This window comes from Salmo salar, chromosome 03 (assembly GCF_965601325.2).
Source record: "Salmo salar chromosome 03, fSalSal1, whole genome shotgun sequence".
NCBI classification, from domain to species: Eukaryota; Metazoa; Chordata; class Actinopteri; order Salmoniformes; family Salmonidae; genus Salmo; species Salmo salar.
The window spans coordinates 11,911,973-11,938,682 of record NC_138293.1 but is presented as its reverse complement, the minus strand read 5'-3'; the positions used below and the strand labels follow the sequence as shown (position 1 = coordinate 11,938,682).

Genomic DNA, 26,710 nt, shown 5'->3' with positions numbered 1-26,710 from the left:
ATGCTGCAAGTTTTCTAGTGCAAGCTTTGGCCAGACCCAAGGTAATAGTTGATACAATGTTTCAAGTTCATTGCAGACAGGCCATGCGTAGCCAATGTGATTTATAGAATATACATTTTTAATAAGGATATTTTCTACCTGCGGGCTGCAATGTTTTATTTGTAGGCTTTATAGGCTATTTTTACATACTTTGCAATGGCAATAGAAGTAACTTTTTAGGTTTGTATCATTTTCATTCAGATTTGGATACAATTTCCATTAACCACATGACAATGATTTTGAAATACGAAGGCGTTATTATAAATGAAATTAAACTGTTCTACAAAAATGTACATATGAAAACCAAAACTGGCACACAGTTCGGTAGAAATGGTAAGATAAATTGGCATTACACATCAGAAAGGTCGCCAACTCCTCATGTAGCTCCTCATGTTACCGGCAACTACAGGAGAGTAACGCCATAATCTGCGAAAGCCAAAAGGAGGATGGTCGGGACAGGTTAAGTTTTTTTCCTTCTGGTTCTTGATCTCTGGCTCCCTCGAGTCATTTGTGTCATATTTCATCTAAAACTATGCTTAAAGCATCAGACAAGCTCAATGCATATATATATATTTGATTTTATTAAAAAACATAGGGTGTGTCTATATAATAAAATACACATTTAAAAATTTCGGCCAATCAATTGGTCAAAAGAACAGACGACTTTCATTCGACCAGGATTTTTATTTAGTCAGGGACAGCCTTAGACTGGATCACTTTCAACCAATCAGAAGACAGACTACTCCAAAGCGCAGAGATTGCCCACATGGAGTTTTGATGCTAAACCCATCCTTTGTTTCTGAGAGGACACTGATTGGATAGCTTTTTCCTCCCCATGTAGCTTCATGGGGTCTGGCTCTCGGGTCGAGAGCCAGACCCGGTCCCCCGGTGCATTCACCGGGGCCTCACTGCGGTGGTGGTCGGCGCTCGCCTTCTGCCGCCTGATGGCGCGTTGCAGGCGCACATGGGCAGCGTCCCATGTTTCCTCCGAGCGCCGAAACCATTCATCCACCGCAGGTGCCTCGATCTGGCTCTGATGCCACGGTGCCAGGACCGGCTGATAACCTAGTACACACTGAAAAGGAGACAGGTTAGTGGAGGAGTGGCGGAGTGAGTTTTGGGCCATCTCTGCCCAGGGGATGAAAGCCGCCCACTCCCCCGGCCGGTCCTGGCAATAGGACCGCAGAAACCTACCCACATCCTGGTTAACTCTCTCCACCTGCCCATTACTCTCTGGGTGAAAACCTGAGGTAAGGCTGACCGAGACCCCCAGACGTTCCATGAACGCCCTCCAGACCCTCGACGTGAACTGGGGACCCCGATCAGACACTATATCCTCAGGCACCCCGTAGTGCTGGAAGACGTGTGTAAACAGGGCCTGCGCAGTCTGTCGGGCCGTAGGGAGACCGGGCAAAGGAAGGAGACGGCAGGACTTAGAAAACCGATCCACGACCAGGATCGTGGTGTTTCCTTGTGACCGAGGAGATCCGTCACGAAATCCACCGATAGGTGTGACCACGGCCGTTGTGGAATGGGTAGGGGTTATAATTTCCCTCTGGGCAGGTGTCTAGGTGCCTTGCACTGGGTGCACACCGAGCAGGAGGAAACATAAACCCTCACATCCTTAGCTAAAGTGGGCCACCAGTACTTCTCACTAAGACAGCGCACTGTCCGACCGATGCCAGGATGACCAGAGGGTGACGTGTGGGCCCAACAGATCAATCGATCGCAGACATCAGACGGAACGTACAGACGCCCAACTGGACACTGGGTGGGAATGGGCTCTGTACGTAACGCCGGCTCAATGTCCGCATCTACCTCCCATACCACCGGTGCCACCAGGCAAGAAGCCGGAAGTATGGGAGTGGGATCCGTGGACCGCTTCTCTGTGTCATACATCCGGGACAGTGCGTCTGCCTTAGCGTTCTGGAAACCTGGTCTGTAGGATAGGGTGAAAACAAAACTTCCTGGTAGACGCAGGAAGTGCTGCGTCTACCAGGAGATTTATCGCACAATCCCCCCGTCTTACAGAAGGCGAGAGCCAAATCGGCATATTCAGGGGGGATGTGCATGGTGGAGACCTGGTTTGGACTCTCCACAGTAGTTGCACCTATGGAAACACCTACACACCTCCCTGAGCACTGACGTGACCATCCCTTGAGAGCCCTCTGTTTCCACGAAATAGTGGGGTCATGATAGGCCAACCAGGGAAACCCCAACACCACAGGAAACATAGGAGAATCGATCAGGATGAGCCTAATTCTCTCCTCATGACCCTCCTGCGTTATCATACATAGTGGAGCTGTGAGCTCCCTAATCAGCCCCGACCCTAAAGGACGACTATCTAAGGCATGTACAGGGAAGGGCACATCAACAGGAACAATAGGGATCCATAATCTACAGTGAGGGGGAAAAGTATTTGATCCCCTGCTGATTTTGTACGTTTTCCCACTAACAAAGAAATGATCCGTCTATAATTTTAATGGTAGGTTTATTTGAACAGTGAGAGACAGAATAACAACACAAAAATCCAGAAAAACGCATGTCAAAAATGTTATAAATTGATTTGCATTTTAATGAGGGAAATAAGTATTTGACCCCTCTGCAAAACATGACTTAGTACTTGGTGGCAAAACCCTTGTTGGCAATCACAGAGGTCAGACGTTTCTTGTAGTTGGCCACCAGGTTTGCACACATCTCAGGAGGGATTTTGTCCCACTCCTCTATGCAGATCTTCTCCAAGTCATTAAGGTTTCGAGGCTGACATTTGGCAACTCAAACCTTCAGCTCCCTCCACAGATTTTCTATGGGATTAAGGTCTGGAGACTGGCTAGGCCACTCCAGGACCTTAATGTGCTTCTTCTTGAGCCACTCCTTTGTTGCCTTGGCCGTGTGTTTTAGGTCATTGTCATGCTGGAATACCCACCCACGACCCATTTTCAATGCCCTGGCTGAGGGAAGGAGGTTCTCGCCCAAGATTTGACGGTACATGGCCCCGTCCATCGTCCCTTTGATACGGTGAAGTTGTCCTGTCCCCTTAGCAGAAAAACATCCCCAAAGCATAATGTTCCCACCTCCATGTTTGACGGTGGGGATGGTGTTCTTGGGGTCATAGGCAGCATTCCTACTCCTCCAAACACGGCGAGTTGAGTTGATGCCAAAGAGCTCCATTTTGGTCTCATCTGACCACAACACTTTCACCCAGTTGTCCTCTGAATCATTCAGGTGTTCATTGGCAAACTTCAGACGGGCATGTATATGTGCTTTCTTGAGCAGGGGGACCTTGCGGGCGCTGCAGGATTTCAGTCCTTCACGGCGTAGTGTGTTACCAATTGTTTTCTTGGTGACTATGGTCCCAGCTGCCTTGAGATCATTAACAAGATCCTCCCGTGGTCTTCTGGGCTGATTCCTCACCGTTCTCATGATCATTGCAACTCCACGAGGTGAGATCTTGCATGGAGCCCCAGGCCGAGGGAGATTGACAGTTCTTTTGTGTTTCTTCCATTTGCGAACAAACGCACCAACTGTTGTCACCTTCTCACCAAGCTGCTTGGCGATGGTCTTGTAGCCCATTCCAGCCTTGTGTAGGTCTACAATCTTGTCCCTGACATCCTTGGAGAGCTCTTTGGTCTTGGCCATGGTGGAGAGTTTGGAATCTGATTGATTGATTGCTTCTGTGGACAGGTGTCTTTTATACAGGTAACAAGCTGAGATTAGGAGCACTCCCTTTAACCTCTATGAGCGTCCCACCCGTGGTGCACTCCATCAACAGCAGGTGCATTTCAAGAGCGGCAAATTTGAATCCAAATAAATGTCAAAATTCAAATTTTTCAAACATACAACTATTTTACACCCTTTGAAAGATAAACATCTCCTTAATCTAACCACGTTTTACGATTTCAAAAAGGTTTTACGGCGAAAGCATAAATTTAGAGTATGTTAGGACAGTACATTTACAAGAGTTGTGTGTAATGTTTTGTCAATTCAAAGACAGGGTCACCAAAACCATAAAACCAGCTAAAATTATGCACTAACCTTTTACAATCTCCATCAGATGACACTCCTAGGACATTATGTTAGACAATGCATGCATTTTTAGTTCTATCAAGTTCATATTTATATCCAAAAACAGCGTTTTACTATGGCATTGATGTTGAGGAAATCGTTTCCCTCCAATAACCGGCAGTCAAGTCAACACCACAAATTAAATAATTAAAATTAGAAAACATTGGTAAAATATTATATTGTCATTTAAAGAATTATAGATTTACATCTCTTGAACGCAATCAACTTGCCAGATTTAAAAATAACCTTACTGGGAAATCACACTTTGCAATAATCTGAGCACTGCGCCCAGAAAAATACGCGTTGCGATACAGACTAGACGTCATGTTGGGGAGATCTAAAATCGAAAATACTATGTAAATAATCCATTACCTTTGATTCTCTTCATCAGATGTCACTTCCAGGTATCACAGGTCCATAACGAATGTAGTTTTGTTCAAAAAAGCTCATCATTTATGTCCAAAAATCTCCGTCTTGTTAGCACATGATCTAAGCCAGCCGGACTTCTCGTCATGAACGAGGGGAAAAAATATATTTACGTTCGTTCAAACATGTCAAACGTTGTATAGCATAAATCATTAGGGCCTTTTTTAACCAGAACATGAATAATATTCAAGGTGGACGAATGCATACTCTTTTATAACGTATTGGAACGAGGGTACCCAACATGAACTCGCGCGCCAGGTGTCTAATGGGCCATCATCGTTCCATGGCTCTTGTTCGGTCAGATCTCCCTCCAGAAGACTCAAAACACTTTGTAAAGGCTGGTGACATCTAGTGGAAGCAATAGGAAGTGCCAAAATATTCCTCAGCCCCTGTGTTTTTCAATGGGATAGGTTTAAAGGTAATACAACACATCAGGTATCCACTTCCTGTCAGAAAATGTCTCAGGGTTTTGCCTGCCAAATGAGTTCTGTTATACTCACAGACACCATTCAAACAGTTTTAGAAACTTTAGAGTGTTTTCTATCCATATATAATAAGTATATGCATATTCTAGTTACTGGGTAGGATTAGTAACCAGATTAAATCGGGTACATTTTTTTTATCCAGCCGTGCAAATACTGCCCCCTAGCCCTAACAGGTTAAGAGTGTGCTCCTAATCTCAGCTCGTTAGCTGTATAAAAGACACCTGGGAGCCAGAAATCTTTCTGATTGAGAGGGAGTCAAATACTTATTTCCCTCATTAAAATTCAAATCAATTTATAACATTTTTGACATGCGTTTTTCTGGATTTCTTTGTTGTTATTCTGTCTCTCACTGTTTAAATAAACCTACCATTAAAATTATAGACTGATCATTTCTTTGTCAGTGGGCAAACGTACAAAATCAGCAGGGGATCAAATACTTTTTTCTCTCACTGTAAGTGCAAATTAACGGTCAATAAAGTTCCCAGCTGCACCTGAATCTACTAGCGCCTTATGCTGGGAATGTGGGCAAAACTCAGGAAATTCTATACATACACACATGTGCGTAACAGGGAGCTCTGGGTGAGTCGGGTGCCTACTCACCTGGGATGATCCACCAGTGCCCTGCCTGCTGCCTCGACTCTCTGGGGAACCTCCCCAGCACCGACTAGCAGTGTGCCCTCTGCGGCCCCATGTGGTGCAGGAAACGGCCCCCCTCCGGTCACCCTCAGAGCAGCACCTCCGAGCTCCATAGGTGTAGGGTCGGAGGTGCTGGGGAATGGAATGGACGGGCCCCGATCCGGACGTCCGTGGGTGGCCAATAGGTTATCCAGCCGGATGGATAAATCCACCAGCTGGCCGAGGGTAAGGGTGGTGTCCCTGCATGCCAGCTCCCGACGAACGTCCTCACGTAGACTGCACCGGTAATGGTCGATCAGGGCCCCTTCATTCCATCCCGCGCTGGCTGCCAGGGTCCTGAAGTCCAGTGCAAAGTCCTGTGCGCTCCTTATCCCCTGTCGAAGATGGAACAACCGTTCCCCCGCTGCTCTCCCCTCAAGTTGATGATCGAATACCGCCCGGAAGCGGCGGGTGAAATCCTCGTAGTGGACCAACGCTGCGCCTTCTCTCCCGCATACGGCGTTGGCCCACTCAAGTGATCTCCCCGACTAACAGAAGATGAGGGCGGACACGCTCTCGCGTCCCGAGGGTGCCGGGTGGACGGTCGCCAAGTAGAGCTCAAACTGGAGCAGGAACCCCTGGCACCCGGCAGCCGTCCCATCATATGCCCTCGGGAGCGAGAGCCGAATCCCACTGGGTCCAGGTGACGGAGGAGTGGACAGCGGTGTGGGTTGGGGTGAAGTGGATGGAGGTGTGGGAAAACCCCCTCTCTCCCATCGCTCCATGGTGTGCAGCACGCGATCCGTGACTGTGCCAAGATTTTGGAGCATCGTCACGTGCTGCTGGACAAGCACCTCCACCTGTAACGGAGGACTGGGTGTACCTGCTGACTCCATATAGAGATGCGTGTTTCTGTCAAGTGTCAGTGTGCAGCGGGTAGGACGGAGTCAGGCGCAGGACACAGAACTGAGTAAAAACGTACTTTCCTCGAATAAATCACAAACTAATTCCATACAGGGAAAACAATCCAGCTCGACACAAAAGAGCGACCACTTAACAAAGAACAAACACGCACAAAACCATGTGGGAACCAGAGGGTTAAATAGGGAATAAATTATAACTTAATGGAAACCAGGTGTGTACAATCAAGACAAAACAAATGGACAAAGAAACGTAGATCGTGGCGGCTAGAAAGCCGGTAACGTCGACCGCTGAACGCCGCCCAAACAAGGAGAGGCACCAACTTCGGCGGAAGTCGTGACACTCCGGTTTATATTTTTGATTCAATTGGAGCTGGATGTTGATTTGGGGGCATTAGGCACCCCACCTGGAAAATAATGTAGGTAGCAGAAACACTGCAGCCCCACTTCCATAGTTTTTTATGCTCACCATCAATGATGACGGTGTTAAGACCATAATGCACAGTCAAGGGTTTTATACTATAGAGGTGGTCATAAAATAGGCCTACATCCAGCTTTGCGGTGTGTACTGAGGTGTGTGTACTGAGGTGTGTGTACTGAGGTGTGTGTACCGAGGTGTGTGTACTGAGGTGTGTGTACTGAGGTGTGTGTACTGAGGTGTGTGTACCGAGGTGTGTGTATCGAGGTGTGTGTACCGAGGTGTGTGTACTGAGGTGTGTGTAGCGAGTCTCAGATATAAAATCCTGTTTTGTTTTTTCCAAGAGAGATCTGTTCAAGATGGCAGCCGTCTGCAACCTACATCTTCAATACAGCATAACCTTAACTGAACCTGTGCTTCCTTGGGAACATGCCAATCTTGTCCATTCAACCACATCTGCATCCACGTCAAAAACACAGTTAACATTCCCTCTAAAATCAATGACACTGCAGCAGTCCTGTGCTCTGCTGCCCACCCCCACCCAGCTTTAGTTCTCATCTCCCCTCTTGGCTCCTTTCTCCTCTGTCCATCTCCTCCTCCTCCTCTGTTTCCTCCACCACCTCTTCCACCTCCTTGTCTTTTCTTCTTTCCCTCTTTCTGTTGTGATCAGCATCAGATTGAAGGTGGGGCCCGAACATGTCTGAACCGATTCTGTAGGAAGGGTACTGGAGGTGCAGGCAACGAACAAGAGAAGGAGCCCACACCTTGTGTGTGTGTGTGTGTGTGTGTGTGTGTGTGTGTGTGTGTGTGTGTGTGTGTGTGTGTGTGTGTGTGTGTGTGTGTGTGTGTGTGTGTGTGTGTGTGTGTGTGTGCCGCTTCCGTTTGGGTGCCTGTCAGTGTACAGTGGCTCTGGGTTTGTCTCAGCTGAGCTTTGATCACAACCCCCCTAAAGGCATTGGAGGTCAGATACAACACATCAGGAGAGAGACCTAAGATCTGACACTACTCTGTCTATTGTTATTAGACTACTACTTCCACTAACTGTACGTGTATCATTATTTGTACTACCACTACTATACTGCTGCTAGCTTGTTGCTAGGCTACTACGACGACGACTACTACTACTACTACCACCATCACCACTACTATACTGCTGCCAACCTGTTGCTAGGTTACCACGACGACAACTACTACCACCACTACTATACTGCTGCTAGCCTGTTGCTAGGTTACTACTACAACAACTACTATTACTACTATACTGCTGCTAGGTTACTACGACGATGATGACGGCAACTACTACCATACTGTTGCTATCCTGTTGCAAGGTTACGATGAAGACTACTAATACACAGCTGCTAACCTGTTGCTATGTTACGACGTCGACGTCGACTACTGCTACTACTACTACTATACTGCTGCTAGCTAGTTGTTAGGTTACTACTACGACGACTACCACTAATACTACTACCACCACCACTACTATACTGCTGCTAGCTAGTTGTTAGGTTACTACTACAACGACTACTACTACCACCACCACCACCACCACTACTATACTGCTACTAGCTAGTTGTTAGGTTACTACTACAACGACTACTAATAATACTACCACCACTACTACCACCACTACTATACTGCTACTAGCTAGTTGTTAGGTTACTACTACAACGACTACTACTAATACTACTACCACCACCACTACTACTACTATACTGCTGCTAGCTAGTTGTTAGGTTACTACTATGACAACTACTACTACCACCACCACCACTACTATACTGCTACTAGCTAGTTGTTAGGTTACTACTACAACGACTACTACTAATACTACTACCACCATCACTACTACTACTATACTGCTACTAGCTAGTTGTTAGGTTACTACTACAACGACTACTACTAATACTACCACCACTACTACTATACTGCTGCTAGCTAGTTGTTAGGTTACTACTACAACGACTACTACTACCACCACAACCACCACCACCACTACTATACTGCTACTAGCTAGTTGTTAGGTTACTACTACAACGACTACTACTAATACTACTACCACCACCACCACTACTATACTGCTACTAGCTAGTTGTTAGGTTACTACTACAACGACTACTACTAATACTACCACCACTACTACTATACTGCTACTAGCTAGTTGTTAGGTTACTACTACAACGACTACTACTAATACTACCACCACTACTACCACCACTACTATACTGCTACTAGCTAGTTGTTAGGTTACTACTACAACGACTACTACTAATACTACTACCACCACCACTACTATACTGCTACTAGCTAGTTGTTAGGTTACTACTACGACGACTACTACTAATACTACCACCACCACCACTACTACTATACTGCTGCTAGCTAGTTGTTAGGTTACTACTACAACGACTACCACTAATACTACTACCACTACTACTATACTGCTACTAGCTAGTTGTTAGGTTACTACTACAACGACTACTACTAATACTACCACCACCACCACTACTACTATACTGCTACTAGCTAGTTGTTAGGTTACTACTACAACGACTACTACTAATACTACCACCACTACTACCACCACTACTATACTGCTACTAGCTAGTTGTTAGGTTACTACTACAACGACTACTACTAATACTACTACCACCACCACCACTATACTGCTACTAGCTAGTTGTTAGGTTACTACTACAACGACTACTACTACCACCACCACCACCACCACTACTATACTGCTACTAGCTAGTTGTTAGGTTACTACTACGACAACTGCTACTAATACTACTACCACCATCACTACTACTACTATACTGCTACTAGCTAGTTGTTAGGTTACTACTAGCCTGCTACTACTACCACCACCACTCTACCACTGTCACGCTCTGACCTCGGAGAGCTGTGTTTTCTCTGTTTAGCTAGGCCAGGGTGTGATAGGTGGGTGGGCATTCTATGTTTTTGTTTCTATGTTTTGGCCGGGTACGGTTTCAAATCAGAGGCAGCTGTTTTTTCCTTTGTTTTTGTGGGATCTTGTTTTTGTGCAGCTGTGTTTGAGCAGCCCCAGAACGTCACGTTTGTTTCAGTTTCACCTGTTTATTGTTTTTGATCGAGTTCACAAATAAAATATGTGAAACTACCGGCACGCTGCGCCTTGGCTAATTTATGACAGGGAATTCCAAGATAGCACTCGTGAAAACCACCACCACCACTAATACTATAGCTATTGCTAAAACTGCTGCTACTACTATTTTTGCTACAATAGCCACTAGTAAATAACTACTGCAATAAGGGTTGTGGTTGTTACTAAACATTTTGTCACAACTAACTCTGAAGAAAAGGCCTATATTAATCACTACTTAGCCATAGACATTATCTCCATCTTGAAAGTGTAGCCCGTGAGAATACCATTATGCATTCATATATTCACAGCTAGCCAACGTTGGGGCCCCTTATCCCTTTTCCTCTGTCGAGGCCCCCGTCACCCTTTTGAGGAATGCATTAGCTTTAGCGTTTAAGTCTGGGACCAGGCAAGGCGAGACGCCTCCGTGCCGTGGTTGGGGATGGGGCGAGGAGACGTGTGGGCGAACGGTGTGATTTCAGGCCCCGACTGATTGCCATCCCAGCACAGCGATAAAGCTGAGTAACAGTTCTATACAAGCTTTTACCATTCTAATCCAGCTCTCTGTGGGAGTTGGTGTGACTTAGTCTGCGTTCCAAATGGCACACTAGTCCCTACATAGTGCACTGCTTTTGACCAAGGCCAATAGGGCTCTATAGGGAATAGGTTGCCATTTGGGCTATAGCCTTATAGAAATGTAATTACTAGAATCAGACCATGGCACTTTGGTATATGGACTAGAGGTCGACCGATTATGATTTTTCAATGCCGATACCGATACCGATTATTGGAGGGACAAAAACCCGCCGGTACCGATTAATCGGACGATTTTTTGCTATTTATTTGTAATAATGACAATTACAACAATACTGAATGAACACTTATTTTAACTTAATATAATACATCAATAAAATCAATTTAGCCTCAAATAAATAATGAAACATGTTCAATTTGGTTTAAATAATGCTAAAAGAAAGTGTTGGAGAAGAAAGTAAAAGTGCAATATGTGCCATGTAAAAAAGCTAGTTATTATAGGACTATTTCTCTCTATACCATTTGTATTTCATATACCTTTGACTATTGGATGTTCTTATAGGCACTTTAGTATTGCCAGTGTAACAGTATAGCTTCCGTCCCTCTCCTCGCCCCAGGAACACATCGACAACAGCAACCCTCGAAGCATCGTTACCCATCGCTCCACAAAAGCCGCGGCTTTGGAGTAGGGGAACAACTACTCCAAGTCTCAGAGCGAGTGACGTCACCGATTGAAACGCTATTGGTGCGCACCCCGCTAACTAGCTAGCCATTTCACATCGGTTACACCAGCCTAATCTCGGAAGTTGATAGGCTTGAAGTCTAAACAGCTCAATGCTTGAAGAATTGCAAAGAGCTGTTGGCAAACGCACGAAAGTGCTGTTTGAATGAAGGCTTACCAGCCTGCTGCTGCCTACCATCGCTCAGTCAGACTGCTCTATCAAATATCAAATCATAGACTTAATTATAACATAATAACACACAGAAATACGAGCCTTTGGTCATTAATATGGTCGAATCCGGAAACTATCATTTCTAAAACAAAACGTTTATTCTTTCAGTGAAATACGGAACCGTTCCGTATTTATCTAACGGGTGGCATCCCTAAGTCTAAATATTGCTGTTACATTGTACAACCTTAATGTTATGTCATAATTATGTATTAATTACGGTCTTTGTTAGGAATAAATGGACTTCACACAGTTTGCAACGAGCCAGGCGGCCCAAACTGCTGCATATACCCTGACTGCTTGCACGGAACGCAAGAGAAGTGACACAATTTCCCTAATTATAAGAAATTCATGTTAGCAGGCAATATTAACTAAATATGCAGGTTTAAAAATATATACCTGTGTATTGATTTTAAAGAAAGGCATTGATGTTTATGGTTAGGTACACATTGGTGCCACGACAGTGCTAAATCATCACCCGTTTGGTGAAGTAGGCTGTGATTCGATGAGAAATTAACAGGCACCGCATCGATTATATGCAACGCAGGACACGCTAGATAAACTAGTAATATCATCAACCATGTGTAGTTAACTAGTGTTTATGTTAAGATTGATTGTTTTTTATAAGATACGTTTAATGCTAGCTAGCAACTTACCTTGGCTTCTTGCTGCCCTCACGTAACAGGTAGTCAGCCTGCCACGCAGGCTCCTCGTGGAGTGCAATGTAAGGCTGGTGGTTAGAGCGTTGGACTAGTAACCGGAAGGTTGCAAAAACGAATCCCCGAGCTGACAAGGTAAAAATCTATCGTTCTGCCCCTGAACAAGGCAGTCAACCCACCGTTCCTAGGCCGTCATTGAAAATAAGAATGTGTTCTTAACTGACTTGCCTAGTTAAATAAAGGTGTAAAAAAATAATAATACATTTTCAAAAATCGGCCACAATCGGTGTCCAAAAATACCGATTTCCGATTGTTATGAAAACTTGAAATCGGCCCTAATTAATCGGCCATTCCGATTAATCGGTCGACCTCTAGTATGGACCTCAGTTCATCTTTCAATCACCCTCGTGGGTATATGCTCCTAAAAACCAATGAGGAGATGGGAGAGGTGGGACTTGCGGCGCATCACAAATAGAACAAAGTTCTATTTTAGCACATGGCTACGCAGACGCTTGTTGACGCGTGCGAGCAGTGTGGGTGAAATGATTGAATAACATGCATGTGTAAATGTAATTTGCAACGCTCGCTCATACGACGCGAGCGGTGTGGTCAGCATATGAGTTATCCATTAACAAAATTGTCGATGAATGAAGTCTTACACCAGCTCAGGGAGGCTTTCATAGCTATAAGGGAGTGCTTCTGATTCCGAAAGCAGTTATATTTGTAGAAGACAGTAAAAAACAAAATCAACCAATCGCAAAACGAAATCAACCAATCGAAAAATAAAGACAGAACAGTGCAGCCAGTCAGAACATCCATCCCTGAGGTTGTTGCTGTGGATTAACAAGAATGTCAGTTGAGTCAAAAGAAACTGTCATTTCCTCAGCAGTGGAGCATCAACATGAGTCACTAGCAGTGAGCTCTGAGTGAGGAACGGCAAGCAGAGTATTTGGTATGTGTGCAAACATCCCCCTTGTGTAGGCCCAATCTGACATCCATTCTGGCTGACAGGAGCGGTCTGCCTGTATCCCTGTGGTTCAGACTCGGGAGTCCAACAGGCAGTCGCTCTCTACAGCTCACCCAGATCACCCAGATCCGTCTGTCTTATCGATCCCAGTCTCTAGCCTTAACCTTGCTGCTCACCCAGCAAAATTCTTCACCCAGTTATCGTTGGAAAAACCTTGAGATATCACATACAACATTGGAAAAACTATAGACTAAAAAGACTGTCTACAGTATCTCTATGGGGAAAACGAACCGGATTTTGATTTCTTAAACATTATAGGGTAGTACCAGTCTAGCACTGTACAATATAGTCTAGAGGCACACAACAGGTACGTTGGGAAAACATCTCGTTATCGACTCTAGCTGTGACATTCGGATGGCGTAGACCAGAGTGTAATGGAGTTGACTTGTCTACAGGGCCATTTCCCCAGACTCTGTTCAAAAATATTTATATAGTCCTGTCCCGTGTGGCTCAGTTGGTACAGCATTAGACTTGCAATGACAGGGTTGTGGGTTTGATTCCCACAGTGGACCATTACAACAACAACAAAATATGAACATATATGCACCCACCACTGTAAGTCGCTCTGGATAAGAGCATCTGTTAAATGACTTAAATGTAAAACTATTCTCTCTCGCCTTGTTGTTTGGTAAATTGTTTATACTTTCTATCTGTGCCCCCGAGGGGGATAAATGCCAGCAGTACTTATGGGAATAGCAATCACCAAGATACATCTGCTATTGTTTCCCCATTGGCTGGATAAAAAAAATAATATCATTTCCACAACCTTCTGTCAACGCCGAGCTGACGTGACATGTAAACCTTGTGTCGATGTTTTGACAAATGATTTTGCGCTGCAATAGGAACACAATAACATGGCTTTTGGAGGGCATTACCAACTCGTAGAAAGTTAGTTGTGGTCTGATACAAACCGAGAAACAGCCTCTGTCAGCTACGAAACCTTCAACTGACCGTGTCACCACCGATTCTCAGGGAAAGGTGAAAAAAGCCTGCTGGGTAATAGACATCACAATTTAAAAAAGGCAAATGACGCAAAAAACCTCCCATTCCTACCAACAATCTCTTGTTTTTAAGTTTTCGATTAGTATTTTTGATGAGTATTTGTGTACTTGTTTTACTGCATTGTTAGCTAGTAATACAAACAGTTGGCTGCTATAACATCTGCTAAACTGTGTTTAAATAAAGTTGGATTCGATTTTTTAAAAGTGGGTGAAAAATGAAAATGGCATCGAGAAAGCCACACTGTGCTAGACTGTGTGTGTGTTGTCGTTGTGAGTGATGCCTGCCCCCAACACCCATATTAATCCCGTCTCTCCTCTCTGAGCATTCACTAATCTGCCTTCAGTGTCACACCGGCTAATCTGACATAAAAACTGGATTTGAGCTGTGGACTCCTTAATGATCCTGTTAGGGGACTGACTGACTCTTAGTGGGAGGACACAGTGGACTCCTTAATGATCCTGTTAGGGGACTGACTGACTCTTAGTGGGAGGACACAGTGGATTCCTTAATGATCCTGTTAGCGGACTGACTGACTCTTAGTGGGAGGACACAGTGGACTCCTTAATGATCCTGTTAGGGGACTGACTGACTCTTAGTGGGAGGACACAGTGGACTCCTTAATGATCCTGTTAGGGGACTGACTGACTCTTAGTGGGAGGACACAGTGGACTCCTTAATGATCCTGTTAGGGGACTGACTGACTCTTAGTGGGAGGACACAGTGGACTCCTTAATGATCCTGTTAGGGGACTGACTGACTCTTAGTGGGAGGACACAGTGGATTCCTTAATGATCCTGTTAGGGGACTGACTGACTCTTAGTGGGAGGACACAGTGGACTCCTTAATGATCCTGTTAGGGGACTGACTGACTCTCTCGGACTGGAAGGACAGACGGACACAGTGCTGTGTGTAGGCCAGGAGTGAAAACACATACACACTCATGTATGCACACACAAACACACACACACACACACACACACGCAAAACACACATACACGAGAATGTAGCATACAAACTAGGTTTGGGCGATGTCAACCGTTGTCGTATTGTGATTATGTACTCATAAAACATTGTCATATACCATGGTACCGCCCCCTATTGGCCAACCTAAAATACACACACACACACACACACACACACACACACACACACACACACACACACACACACACACACACACACACACAGGTTCAAAAGTTTTGTGTCACTTAGAAATGTCCTTGTTTTTGAATGAAAGGACATTTGTCCATTAAAATAACATCAAATTGATCAGAAATACTGTGTAGACATTGTTAATGTTGTAAATGACTATTGTAGCTGGAAATGGCAGATTGTTTTTATGGATTATCTACATAGGCGTACAGAGGCCCATTATCAGCAACCATCACTCCTGTGTTCCAATGGCACGTTGTGTTAGCTAATCCAAGTTTATCATTTTAAAAGGCTAATTGGTCATTAGAAAACCCTTTTGCATTTATGTTAGCACAGCTGAAAACTGTTGTCCTGATTAAAGAAGCAATAAAACTGGCCTTCTTTAGACTAGTTGAGTATCTGGAGCATCAGCATTTGTGGGTTCGATTACAGGCTCAAAATGGCCAGAAAAAAAGACCTTTCTTCTGAAACTTGTCAGTCTATTCTTGTTTTGAGAAATGAAGGCTATTCCCTGCGAGAAATTGCCAAAAAACTGAAGATCTCGTACAACGCTGAGTCCCTTCACAGAACAGCCCAAACTGGCTCTAACCAAAATAGAAAGAGGAGTGGAAGGCCCCGGGTAATTTACAACATTAACAATGTCTACACTGTATTTCTGATCAATTTGATGTTATTTTCACAGACAAAGAAATGTTATTTTCTTTCAAAAACAAGGACATTTCTAAGTGACCCCAAAATTTTGAACGGTAGTGTAAATGTGGCCAATAATACTCATTTGGTGAATATCCCAGATTTATTGATGGTGCTGGCTGTGTGGGTTGGTGGCCTTATGGGTTATCCACCCAATGCATATGGAAGACCGGTACATTTCTTAAAATTTCCGATACATTTAAACCTTCCCGGTCACTTGTCCAGTACCAAATTTTCCTAACGGAAACCGTGATTCATTTTCACACACACACACACACACACACACACACACACACACACACACACACACACACACCACACACCACCACACACGCCACACCACAGAGAGAAGAATACTCTAGAACCACAAGGTTACCTGAAAAATAACAAAAACGACTCTGCAACTCTGTCACTTGACAAAGATACCACAGGGATTGAACATGTTGTCTGATATGTGTCTAAACAAGTCACTGGGGAGCATAACACAGTTGAATATTAGCGGTATATTGTTGTTTTTCTATAGCGCCAGATAATTGGATACGCCACCTGAACCATTTAACCAACCCACATCAACACCTGTCGCCCATCATGACTCCGGTAGGTTTTTGAAAGCTTTACATTTTCGCTTTCAGAAGACAACACTCCCAATGTGGGTTAACCTAAACCATTGAACCAAACACATTAAAATCTGTTGTCTGTATCATGACTCAGGAGAACCAATAGTTAGAGGAGGAAATGCCTTTTTGGAAGCGTTACATTTTCACTGTCAGAACCAACGTGGAACCAATCACATCAATGTCTGTTGTAGTCGGTCATGACCACAGGAGGTTGGTGGCACCTTAATTGGGGAGGATGGGCTCGTGGTAATGGCTGGAGCGGGAAAAAGTGGAATGGTATCAAACAGGTCAAACACATGGTTTCCATGTGTTTGTTGCCATTCCATTTGCTCCGTTCCAGACATTATTATGAGCCGTCCTCCCCTCAACAACCTCCACAGATCATGACAGAACAGAAGGCAATACAGTGCTGCAGTGCTATCGTGGATAAATAAATACATTCTTTCTCTTCGTCCCCAGAACACAACGGGGAGCGAGCGCCGCACTGGGACACAGTAACACTGCTGCGCCAAAGTCATGACTAACCTCTGACGCCAATCAAACTGGTTCCCCCACCCAAAATAACATCCTGATATATAAGCGGACTGTGTTGGGTGGGGATTGGAGGAAGTGTTTTGACACAGAAGAAGAAGACACCACATCCAATCAGAGATTTCGTCCCAAGTGGCACCCTAGTAGTGCACCCTAGGTAGGAAATAAAGTGTCATTTGGAATGCACACTTTGCATGAAAAAATAAACAATACAAATATTTTACCTTTATTTAACTAGGCAAGTCAGTTAAGAACACATTCTTATTTACAATTAAGAACATATTCTTATTTACAATGACGGCCTACACCGGCTAAACCCTCCACCTAACGACGCTATTGTGCGCCGCCCTATGGGACTCCCGATCACAGCCGGGTTGTGATCCATCCCGGGATTGAACCAGGGTCTGTAGTGACGCCTCTAGCACTGAGATGCAGTGCCTTAGACCGCTGCGCCACTCAGGAGCTATGGGGGGGTAAGCGGAAAGAGAGAGAGAGAGAGGGTTTTAAGCCCATGTCATCTCCAAAAGACAAGTCTGGATTCATCTTAGCTACAATATAGAAATAGAGAAAATGGACTAGAAGGTACTGTTGGGTTCTGAGAATAATGAAATATACTTATTCATGTCACTGAGGGAGAGAGGGTAATGTATAATGTTTACATTATGTCAGGATATGTTACTGTTAGCCATCAGGGATCCTCTGGGAGGAGAAGAGACACAGTCTGGTACCAGTCACCATGACAGCCGTGAGTTGGGGAGTAGTGAGCACTTTGGGGTGAGAGGTCAGGTCAGATGAAGTGAGGAACAACAGATATCACTAAGGTTCTGTCTAGCAACAGAGATGTATTGGCTGTTCAGATGTGTAGGAGGAGAGTCAGCCTAGGAGGAACTGTTAAATATCAGTGCTTGTGTGAAATGTCGTTGTGTAATGCAGCTGTATTGACACTCTGGGAAGAATAAACTTGGTTTAAGCTTTCATAGTGTCCTTGAGTTTTTACTCTGAAAATTAAAACCTAACAGAACATTAGACAAACTGTTGTTCTTGTCCATCTTTCATTCGCACTTGTATTTTATTATTTATGCTAGCACTGACTTCTGCAGATAGAAGCAATTTTTTTTACTTTTATTGTAATAATTGTGTTGTGGTTGATTTACCTAGCATAGATGAATGTACTGAGTTGTAAGTCACTCTGGATAAGACCGTCTGCTAAAGAACTAAAATGTAAAAAAACCCACTACTACTATAAAATAACACATCTGAATGACAACCAAATAAAAGAAGGAACGGCCAGTGAGATTTTAAAGGGGACGCTCCAAAAGATGAAATGGAGAGATACACTCAGCATACCTAATGGCACCCTATTCCCTTTATAGTGGGCCCTGGGCAAACGTAGTACACTATATCAAGGCAACAGGGTATCATTTTGGACACGAAGGTATCATTTGTGAGATACTGCTATTAGAAGATATAAGAGGATTATGACAAGGCACCATGCCAGGGTTGGTTCCAATCTGACTCCGGAACACTAGGGAGGATTCCTGTGTAGGATCCACCGTGTGGTCAACTTGTAGACAAGAGAAGAAGAGTGTCTCTGCATTCTAAAATGGAATAACTAAGCTACATAACAACAAGGACAATGTCACAATGGTGTTATGGTGTTCTGTGTTGCATAGGAACTCAATTGATGAATGTTTTCATATTTAATACAATACATAATACATAAGCAGAAAAATAAGCTGAGTGTCAAATATGCCACTGTGTGTGTGTGTGTGTGTGTGTGTGTGTGTGTGTGTGTGTGTGTGTGTGTGTGTGTGTGTGTGTGTGTGTGTGTGTGTGTGTGTGTGTGTGTGTACACATATGCCTGAATGTGTTAGATTATGCATGCGTGTCTGTGTGCTAGCGTCTTCGTCCGTGTGTGAAGGTGTGTGAAGGGGTCGGTCAATGGGGACTACAGGCCTGGTTGGGGGGATGGGATGGAGAGACAGTGGGGTGCTTAGGGAGGGTGGAGGGGAGGGGGATGGAGACCTACTGTAGAACAGCCACAGACTAGCATCAGTACCAGCATCAGTACCAGCATCAGTACCAGCATCAGTACCAGCATCAACTGGTTGTGTTGGTTTGAGAGTGACCTACTGGGATGGAGACTTACTGTAGAACAGCCACAGACTAGCATCAGAACCAGCATCAGTATCAGCATCAGTACCAGCATCAACTGGTTGTGTTGGTTTGAGAGTGGCCTACTGGGATGGAGACCTACTATAGAACAGCCACAGACTAGCATCAGTACCAGCATCAGTACCAGCATCAGTACCAGCATCAGTACCAGCATCAACTGGTTGTGTTGGTTTGAGAGTGACCTACTGGGATGGAGACTTACTGTAGAACAGCCACAGACTAGCATCAGTACCAGCATCAGTACCAGCATCAACTGGTTGTGTTGGTTTGAGAGTGACCTACTGGGATGGAGACTTACTGTAGAACAGCCACAGACTAGCATCAGTACCAGCATCAGTACCAGCATCAGTACCAGCATCAACTGGTTGTGTTGGTTTGAGAGTGACCTACTGGGATGGAGACTTACTGTAGAACAGCCACAGACTAGCATCAGTACCAGCATCAGTACCAGCATCAGTACCAGCATCAACTGGTTGTGTTGGTTTGAGAGTGGCCTACTGGGATGGAGACCTACTATAGAACAGCCACAGACCAGCATCAGTACCAGCATCAGTACCAGCATCAGTACCAGCATCAACTGGTTGTGTTGGTTTTGTATTTTTATTTAACTAGGCAAGTCAGTTAAGAACAAATTCTTATTTACAATGACGCCCTACCAAAAGGCAAAAGGCCTCCTGCGGAGACGGGGGCTGGGATTAAAAATACAAAATATAAATATAGGAGAAAACACACATCACCACACTACATAAAGAGAGACCTAGGACAACAACACAGCATGGCAGCAACACATGACAACACAGCATGGTAGCAACACAACATGGTAGCAGCACAAAACATGGTACAAACATTATTGGGCACAGTCAACAGCACAAAGGTCAAGAAGGTAGAGACAACAATACATCACACAAAGCAGCCACAACTGTCAGTAAGAGTGTCCATGATTGAGTCTTTGAATGAAGAGATTGAGATAAAACTGTCCAGTTTGAGTGTTTGTTGCAGCTCGTTCCAGTCGCTAGCTGCAGCGAACTGAAAAAAGGAGCGACCCAGGGATGTGTGTGCTTTGGGGACCTTTAACAGAATGTGACTGGCAGAACGGGTGCTGTATGTGGGGATGTACTGAGGAAGATGTGCTGTGTGACTGTGGTTTAAGATGAGCGCTCTATCTACACGAGAGAATGGCCATATTATTCAGACAATCAATGCCATATTCAAGCAAGAGGAACACTGAATAGATTCTTTCAAAGGCTTCATAGCGTTTGACTCAATCTATTCACACACACACAGCACTTTATACAGTATAAATGCACTTTATACAGTATGCATGAACTTTATACAGTATAAATGCACAATGATGGACATGCATCTGTCAACACACACACACATTTTTCGCCCATTATTCTACACGGTATTGTGAAGTGTGTACTGACCAGGACAGTGGGAAGCCCAATACACTAATTGTTTAACTAGAGAAACAACAGTAACAATCTCTTCAGACCTGTCAGACCAAATCACTGGGTTGTACTGGCACTCTGAACCATCTAGATCCTCCCCATTCTCTCCTCCTGCACAACATCTGTTGGACACGTTCACCCTTCACCGTCACACAGTACATCTCCTTCTGTCTTGTCCTTCTCCATCACACAGTACATCTCCTTCTGTCTTGTCCTTCTCCATCACACAGTACATCTCCTTCTGTCTTGTCCTTCTCCATCACACAGTACATCTCCTTCTGTCTTGTCCTTCTCCATCACACAGTACATCTCCTTCTGTCTTGTCCTTCTCCATCACACAGTACATCTCCTTCTGTCTTGTCCTTCTCCATCACACAGTACATCTCCTTCTGTCTTGTCCTTCTCCATCACACAGTACATCTCCTTCTGTCTTGTCCTTCTCCATCACACAGTACATCTCCTTCTGTCTTGTCCTTCTCCATCACACAGTACATCTCCTTCTGTCTTGTCCTTCTCCATCACACAGTACATCTCCTTCTGTCTTGTCCTTCTCCATCACACAGTACATCTCCTTCTGTCTTGTCCTTCTCCATCACACAGTACATCTCCTTCTGTCTTGTCCTTCTCCATCACACAGTACATCTCCTTCTGTCTTGTCCTTCTCCATCACACAGTACATCTCCTTCTGTCTTGTCCTTCTCCATCACACAGTACATCTCCTTCTGTCTTGTCCTTCTCCATCACACAGTACATCTCCTTCTGTCTTGTCCTTCTCCATCACACAGTACATCTCCCTCTGTCTTGTCCTTCTCCATCACACAGTACATCTCCTTCTGTCTTGTCCTTCTCCATCACACAGTACATCTCCTTCTGTCTTGTCCTTCTCCATCACACAGTACATCTCCTTCTGTCTTGTCCTTCTCCATCACACAGTACATCTCCTTCTGTCTTGTCCTTCTCCATCACACAGTACATCTCCTTCTGTCTTGTCCTTCTCCATCACACAGTACATCTCCTTCTGTCTTGTCCTTCTCCATCACACAGTACATCTCCCTCTGTCTTGTCCTTCTCCATCACCCTCCACCGTCACACAGTACATCTCCTTCTGTCTTGTCCTTCTCCATCACACAGTACATCTCCTTCTGTCTTGTCCTTCTCCATCACACAGTACATCTCCCTCTGTCTTGTCCTTCTCCATCACACAGTACATCTCCCTCTGTCTTGTCCTTCTCCATCACCCTCCACCGTCACACAGTACATCTTTAATATAGAAAAATAAACTGTGTACTATCTAACCAGTATAGTCCTTTGCCATCTGTTCTTGCCTTCTCCGCCACACGATTGGAAACTAAGTTAATTATACAATAGCCTCGAAAAGTGGACATTTTCTCATTCCTCTTTAACATACAGTACTACTGGTGCAAGAACTAATGTCATTGTATCCAACTGATATATTAAAACCTAGCCTATTTGAAATTGGGGGAAATTCTCCAAGATGGCAAGGGTCTTGGCCCATTGACAGCAGGTCAACTGTGTGAGGAGAGGAGGATGCTGGCTAGCAACAATCTGGTTCAAAATAAGGCAATGCACCCGTAGTGTTACACCCCTACTCTCATCCTGACATATAAATAGTTGTTTGATCATGTGCAGAGTGTTCTTGCAGCTGAGGCACCCAGTGGGTTGAATAAACTTGGTTTGAGCTTTTTCTAGTCGACCGTTTGTTCAGAACCTAACAATGACATGTTGAAATAGTGCAATCCTCAAATAGAAGTTGGCTCCTGCTAAAATCATTTTTAGCAGCGTAACTGTTTAGCTCGCTGATATTTTTGGCTTTTCCAAAAGCATTTCTACAGATGACATTTCCAACATGCAACCCACTTACTGAAAACTTAACATTCGGTTGGACAGCAGGGTTGCTTGGAGTCAATTCCATTTTTATTCGGTCAATCCAGAAAGTAAAGAAAAATTCCAATGCTGCACATTTCTTCTCTGTGAGAAAAATATGGTTTACTTCCTGGATTGAAATGTAATTGGACCCACCAACCCTGTTAGACATTAATAACAAGCAAACGGGTCCAGCAGACCAATACCTTAAATCTACAACATAACAAATGTCCCAGACAGTATCCTGGGGTGTGGAACAGTGACACATTAATCTTTTAGGGAGTCTGAGATCGATGCTCCAAATGACGTGCTTTCACTGTGAGGCCTGACAACTCATCCTGCTGGTGTCACTGTCAGAGACAAGTGGGCTGGGAGGCCAAGGGGGCTAGGAGGCCAAGGGGGCTAGGAAGCCAAGGGGGCTAGGAAGCCAAGGGGGCTAGGTTGCCAAGGGACTCAGTCTTTATCACCATAATACATCTAAATGCTGTACAAAGTCATTGTGCGTGAGAGAGAGAGACAAATTGAGATTATGAGAGAGAGAGAGAGTGAGAGAGAGAAAGAGAGAGTGTGTGTGTGTGTGTGTGTGTGTGTGTGTGTGTGTGTGTGTGTGTGTGTGTGTGTGTGTGTGTGTGTGTGTGTGTGTGTCTGTGTTCGTGTACAGAGGGAGTTGCAGGAATTCCTCTTGAGCCACAATAAACCCAAAGAGACAAAAGAGCAACAGTTTTCACTCCTGGCTCCACTTTACCAATGTCTTTGTTTGTGCTGCTCCTGAAAACATAGGACAAGGACTGGCCCGCTCCACTGAAAACATAGGACAAGGGCTGGGCCACTCCACTGAAAACATAGGACAAGGACTGGGCCGCTCCACTGAAAACATAGGACACGGGCTGGGCCGCTCCACTGAAAACATAGGACAAGGACTGGGCCACTCCACTGAAAACATAGGACAAGGACTGGGCCACTCCACTGAAAACATAGGACAAGGACTGGGCCTCTCCACTGAAAACATAGGACAAGGACTGGGCCACTCCACTGAAAACATAGGACAAGGCCTGGGCCACTCCACTGAAAACATAGGACAAGGACTGGGCCGCTCCACTGAAAACATAGGACAAGGACTGGGCCGCTCCACTGAAAACATAGGACAAGGACTGGGCCGCTCCACTGAAAACATAGGACAAGGACTGGGCCGCTCCACTGAAAACATAGGACAAGGACTGGGCCGCTCCACTGAAAACATAGGACAAGGACTGGGCCGCTCCACTGAAAACATAGGACAAGGACTGGCCCGCTCCACTGAAAACATAGGACAAGGACTGGGCCGCTCCACTGAAAACATAGGACAAGGGCTGGGCCGCTCCACTGAAAACATAGGACAAGGTCTGGGCCGCTCCACTGAAAACATAGGACAAGGACTGGGCCGCTCCACTGAAAACATAGGACAAGGGCTGGGCCGCTCCACTGAAAACATAGGACAAGGGCTGGGCCGCTCCACTGAAAACATAGGACAAGGACTGGGCCGCTCCACTGAAAACATAGGACAAGGACTGGGCCGCTCCACTGAAAACATAGGACAAGGACTGGGCCGCTCCACTGAAAACATAGGACAAGGACTGGGCCGCTCCACTGAAAACATAGGACAAGGACTGGGCCGCTCCACTGAAAAAATAGGACAAGGACTGGGCCGCTCCACTGAAAACATAGGACACGGGCTGGGCCGCTCCACTGAAAACATAGGACACGGGCTGGGCCGCTCCACTGAAAACATAGGACAAGGACTGGGCCGCTCCACTGAAAACATAGGACAAGGACAGGGCCGCTCCACTGAAAACATAGGACAAGGACTGGGCTCACACAGAGCAAGGAGATTGGAATTCTATAATTTTTTATGAGTCTGGCAGCATTCTGGCTACCTATCATAACTCTATGCATAGGCTTCTATACTGTATACTAGCTGTCAGCCGATTGCACTATGTGGGTGGGAAGAGATGGAAAAGATGTGCTGTCCAATCATCTTTCACGCCTCCACCACAAATTACACCAGAGGCCTGAGACCCCAAAATATCCTGGAACTCTCGACAGCAGGCGTTAAATCACCTGCTACACCATCGGGCCCTAGAGCAGGGATGACCCCGACCCCCGTTAAAAGTTGCCCATCCCTGCCCTAGAGCTTCCCAACTCCGGTGTGAGGTTACACCTGTCCCCTCTCTGTTATTTCCCCTAACTCTATCCTCCTGGTGCCTATCCTCCTGGTGCCTATCCTCCTGGTGCCTATCCTCTTGGTCTTTCCATCACTAGTGGGAAAGCTTTACATGCAAGGCAGTAGCCACCCGGATCAAAATAGCTACCAAGAGATTCTGCCAGTCAAATAAAATGTACTCGCTTTTAACATTATTTGACAAACATTTTTGTGATGCAAAGACAGCAAACCACCATAATTTAGGAAATATGCCAGAGTCACTATTACACTAGTCATGGTCTGTTTATCCAGTGTCAGGTGTGTTTCTAGGCTAAAAGCAATTGAAACGGGAGACAAACTTTTAAAAGATAACTTAAAGACATTTTAGTTTTTCCACTTACCACAGTTTTCCTCGTCGCTGTTGTCTGAGCAGTCGTCATCGTCATCGCACCTCCATATGGTCGGTATACACCTTCTGTTATTGCACTGAAACTGGCCTTCCTCACACTCTTCTGCCTCTGTTCCTGCAATGTGTGTGTGTGTGTGTGTGTGTGTGTGTGTGTGTGTGTGTGTGTGTGTGTGTGTGTGTGTGTGTGTGTGTGTGTGTGTGTGTGTGTGTGTGTGTGTGTTGGGGGGGGGGGCACACATTAATATGCGTCCACAAAAGGCACGCACTCAAACTGTCATTTGCAAATGAATGCCTACTTGATATTCAGCATATTCATTTAGTCAGTAAGTATTGACTGAGGATTTTGTTTATGAGCGTCACTTAGAGGCTGTTTTGTTACAGGCAACTGGAGACACAATTGTAACAGACCGATTCTGTAGACCTAATTGATCATTATAGGCTACAATTTAATAAACCACATCGTTACAATGAGACAAAGATTAATGTAGACAGCCTACTGCCCCACATCCTATGTTGCAATTATATGGATGCTGCCTCATATCCAAAGAGGAACACATGCCAAGTAGACGTACAAATTGACCATAAATGTTATCATTTATTTTACATCGAAAATACAGTTTAAACGCCCCCAATTTGTATTGTGTGCTATTTTCATTGAGCTTTCAGAAACAATGAGGGGTTCTCCCACATTGCTGTAGCGCTTGGAATCGTTCGCTATCATCCGGAGGAGACCGCATATGGACCTCTCTCTCTGTTTAGCGTATTACGGGTATAATTTGAACCGATTACCATAATTTTAGTGATCAAAGAAAATAGGACCAACCTTTTGAGCAGTGTTTTAGGACTAACAAATGAAAGAGCAGTAGTTTCCTTATATCCGTCCACATTTCTGGAGGAGTTGATGGAGCTCATACACAAACAAAGCCTGTCCGAAAATCCGTTCTTCTAGCGATGCGACGGTGTTAGCCTACTTTGCCGGCCGAAACCCCCCTTGCCTTGCCTCAGCCTCACTGGATATTTGAATCGGTGACGACGGCGTTAATGGGCGGGGATTGAGCCAAGAAAATAAAGCATTCTGGTCTTTTTAACGCGCCCCATTCTTTGCTGCCGATAACGTGAATATGTGTAGTCTACTGTAGCCTATAATTTTTTACAATGTTCTACAGAAGACCAAAACACTGTCGGGAATTCCCAAAACTAAGAATTAACTTTTGTTCTTCACGCGTGATGGATAGGCAGAAAAGCATGAGGATGCATAGACCAACAACGCATATAATAACTTATTAAAGTATCCGATTCTATAGATGAAAACAATATATAACAAAGGTTTAAAATAACAACTACAGTGGACCTTCAGGACA

At 44.8% G+C, this 26,710-nt stretch overlaps 1 protein-coding gene across 2 annotated transcripts in view; it reads right to left on the bottom strand.

The window, feature by feature from the left end:
- LOC106598404 (low-density lipoprotein receptor-related protein 8) overlaps positions 1-26,374 on the bottom strand; it is a 190,169-nt gene extending 163,795 nt beyond the window's left edge. The window contains exons 1-2 of one of the 2 annotated variants that reach the window (XM_045714492.2): positions 26,173-26,374; positions 25,342-25,464 (exon numbers count right to left, since the gene is read on the bottom strand). In XM_045714492.2, the coding sequence (XP_045570448.1) occupies positions 25,342-25,464; positions 26,173-26,236 (187 nt within the window). In that variant the 5' untranslated portion in view covers positions 26,237-26,374. The remainder of the gene's footprint in view (positions 1-25,341; positions 25,465-26,172) is intronic. The other variant, XM_014189447.3, reaches the window with a different exon arrangement.
- Positions 26,375-26,710: the final 336 nt, after the last annotated feature.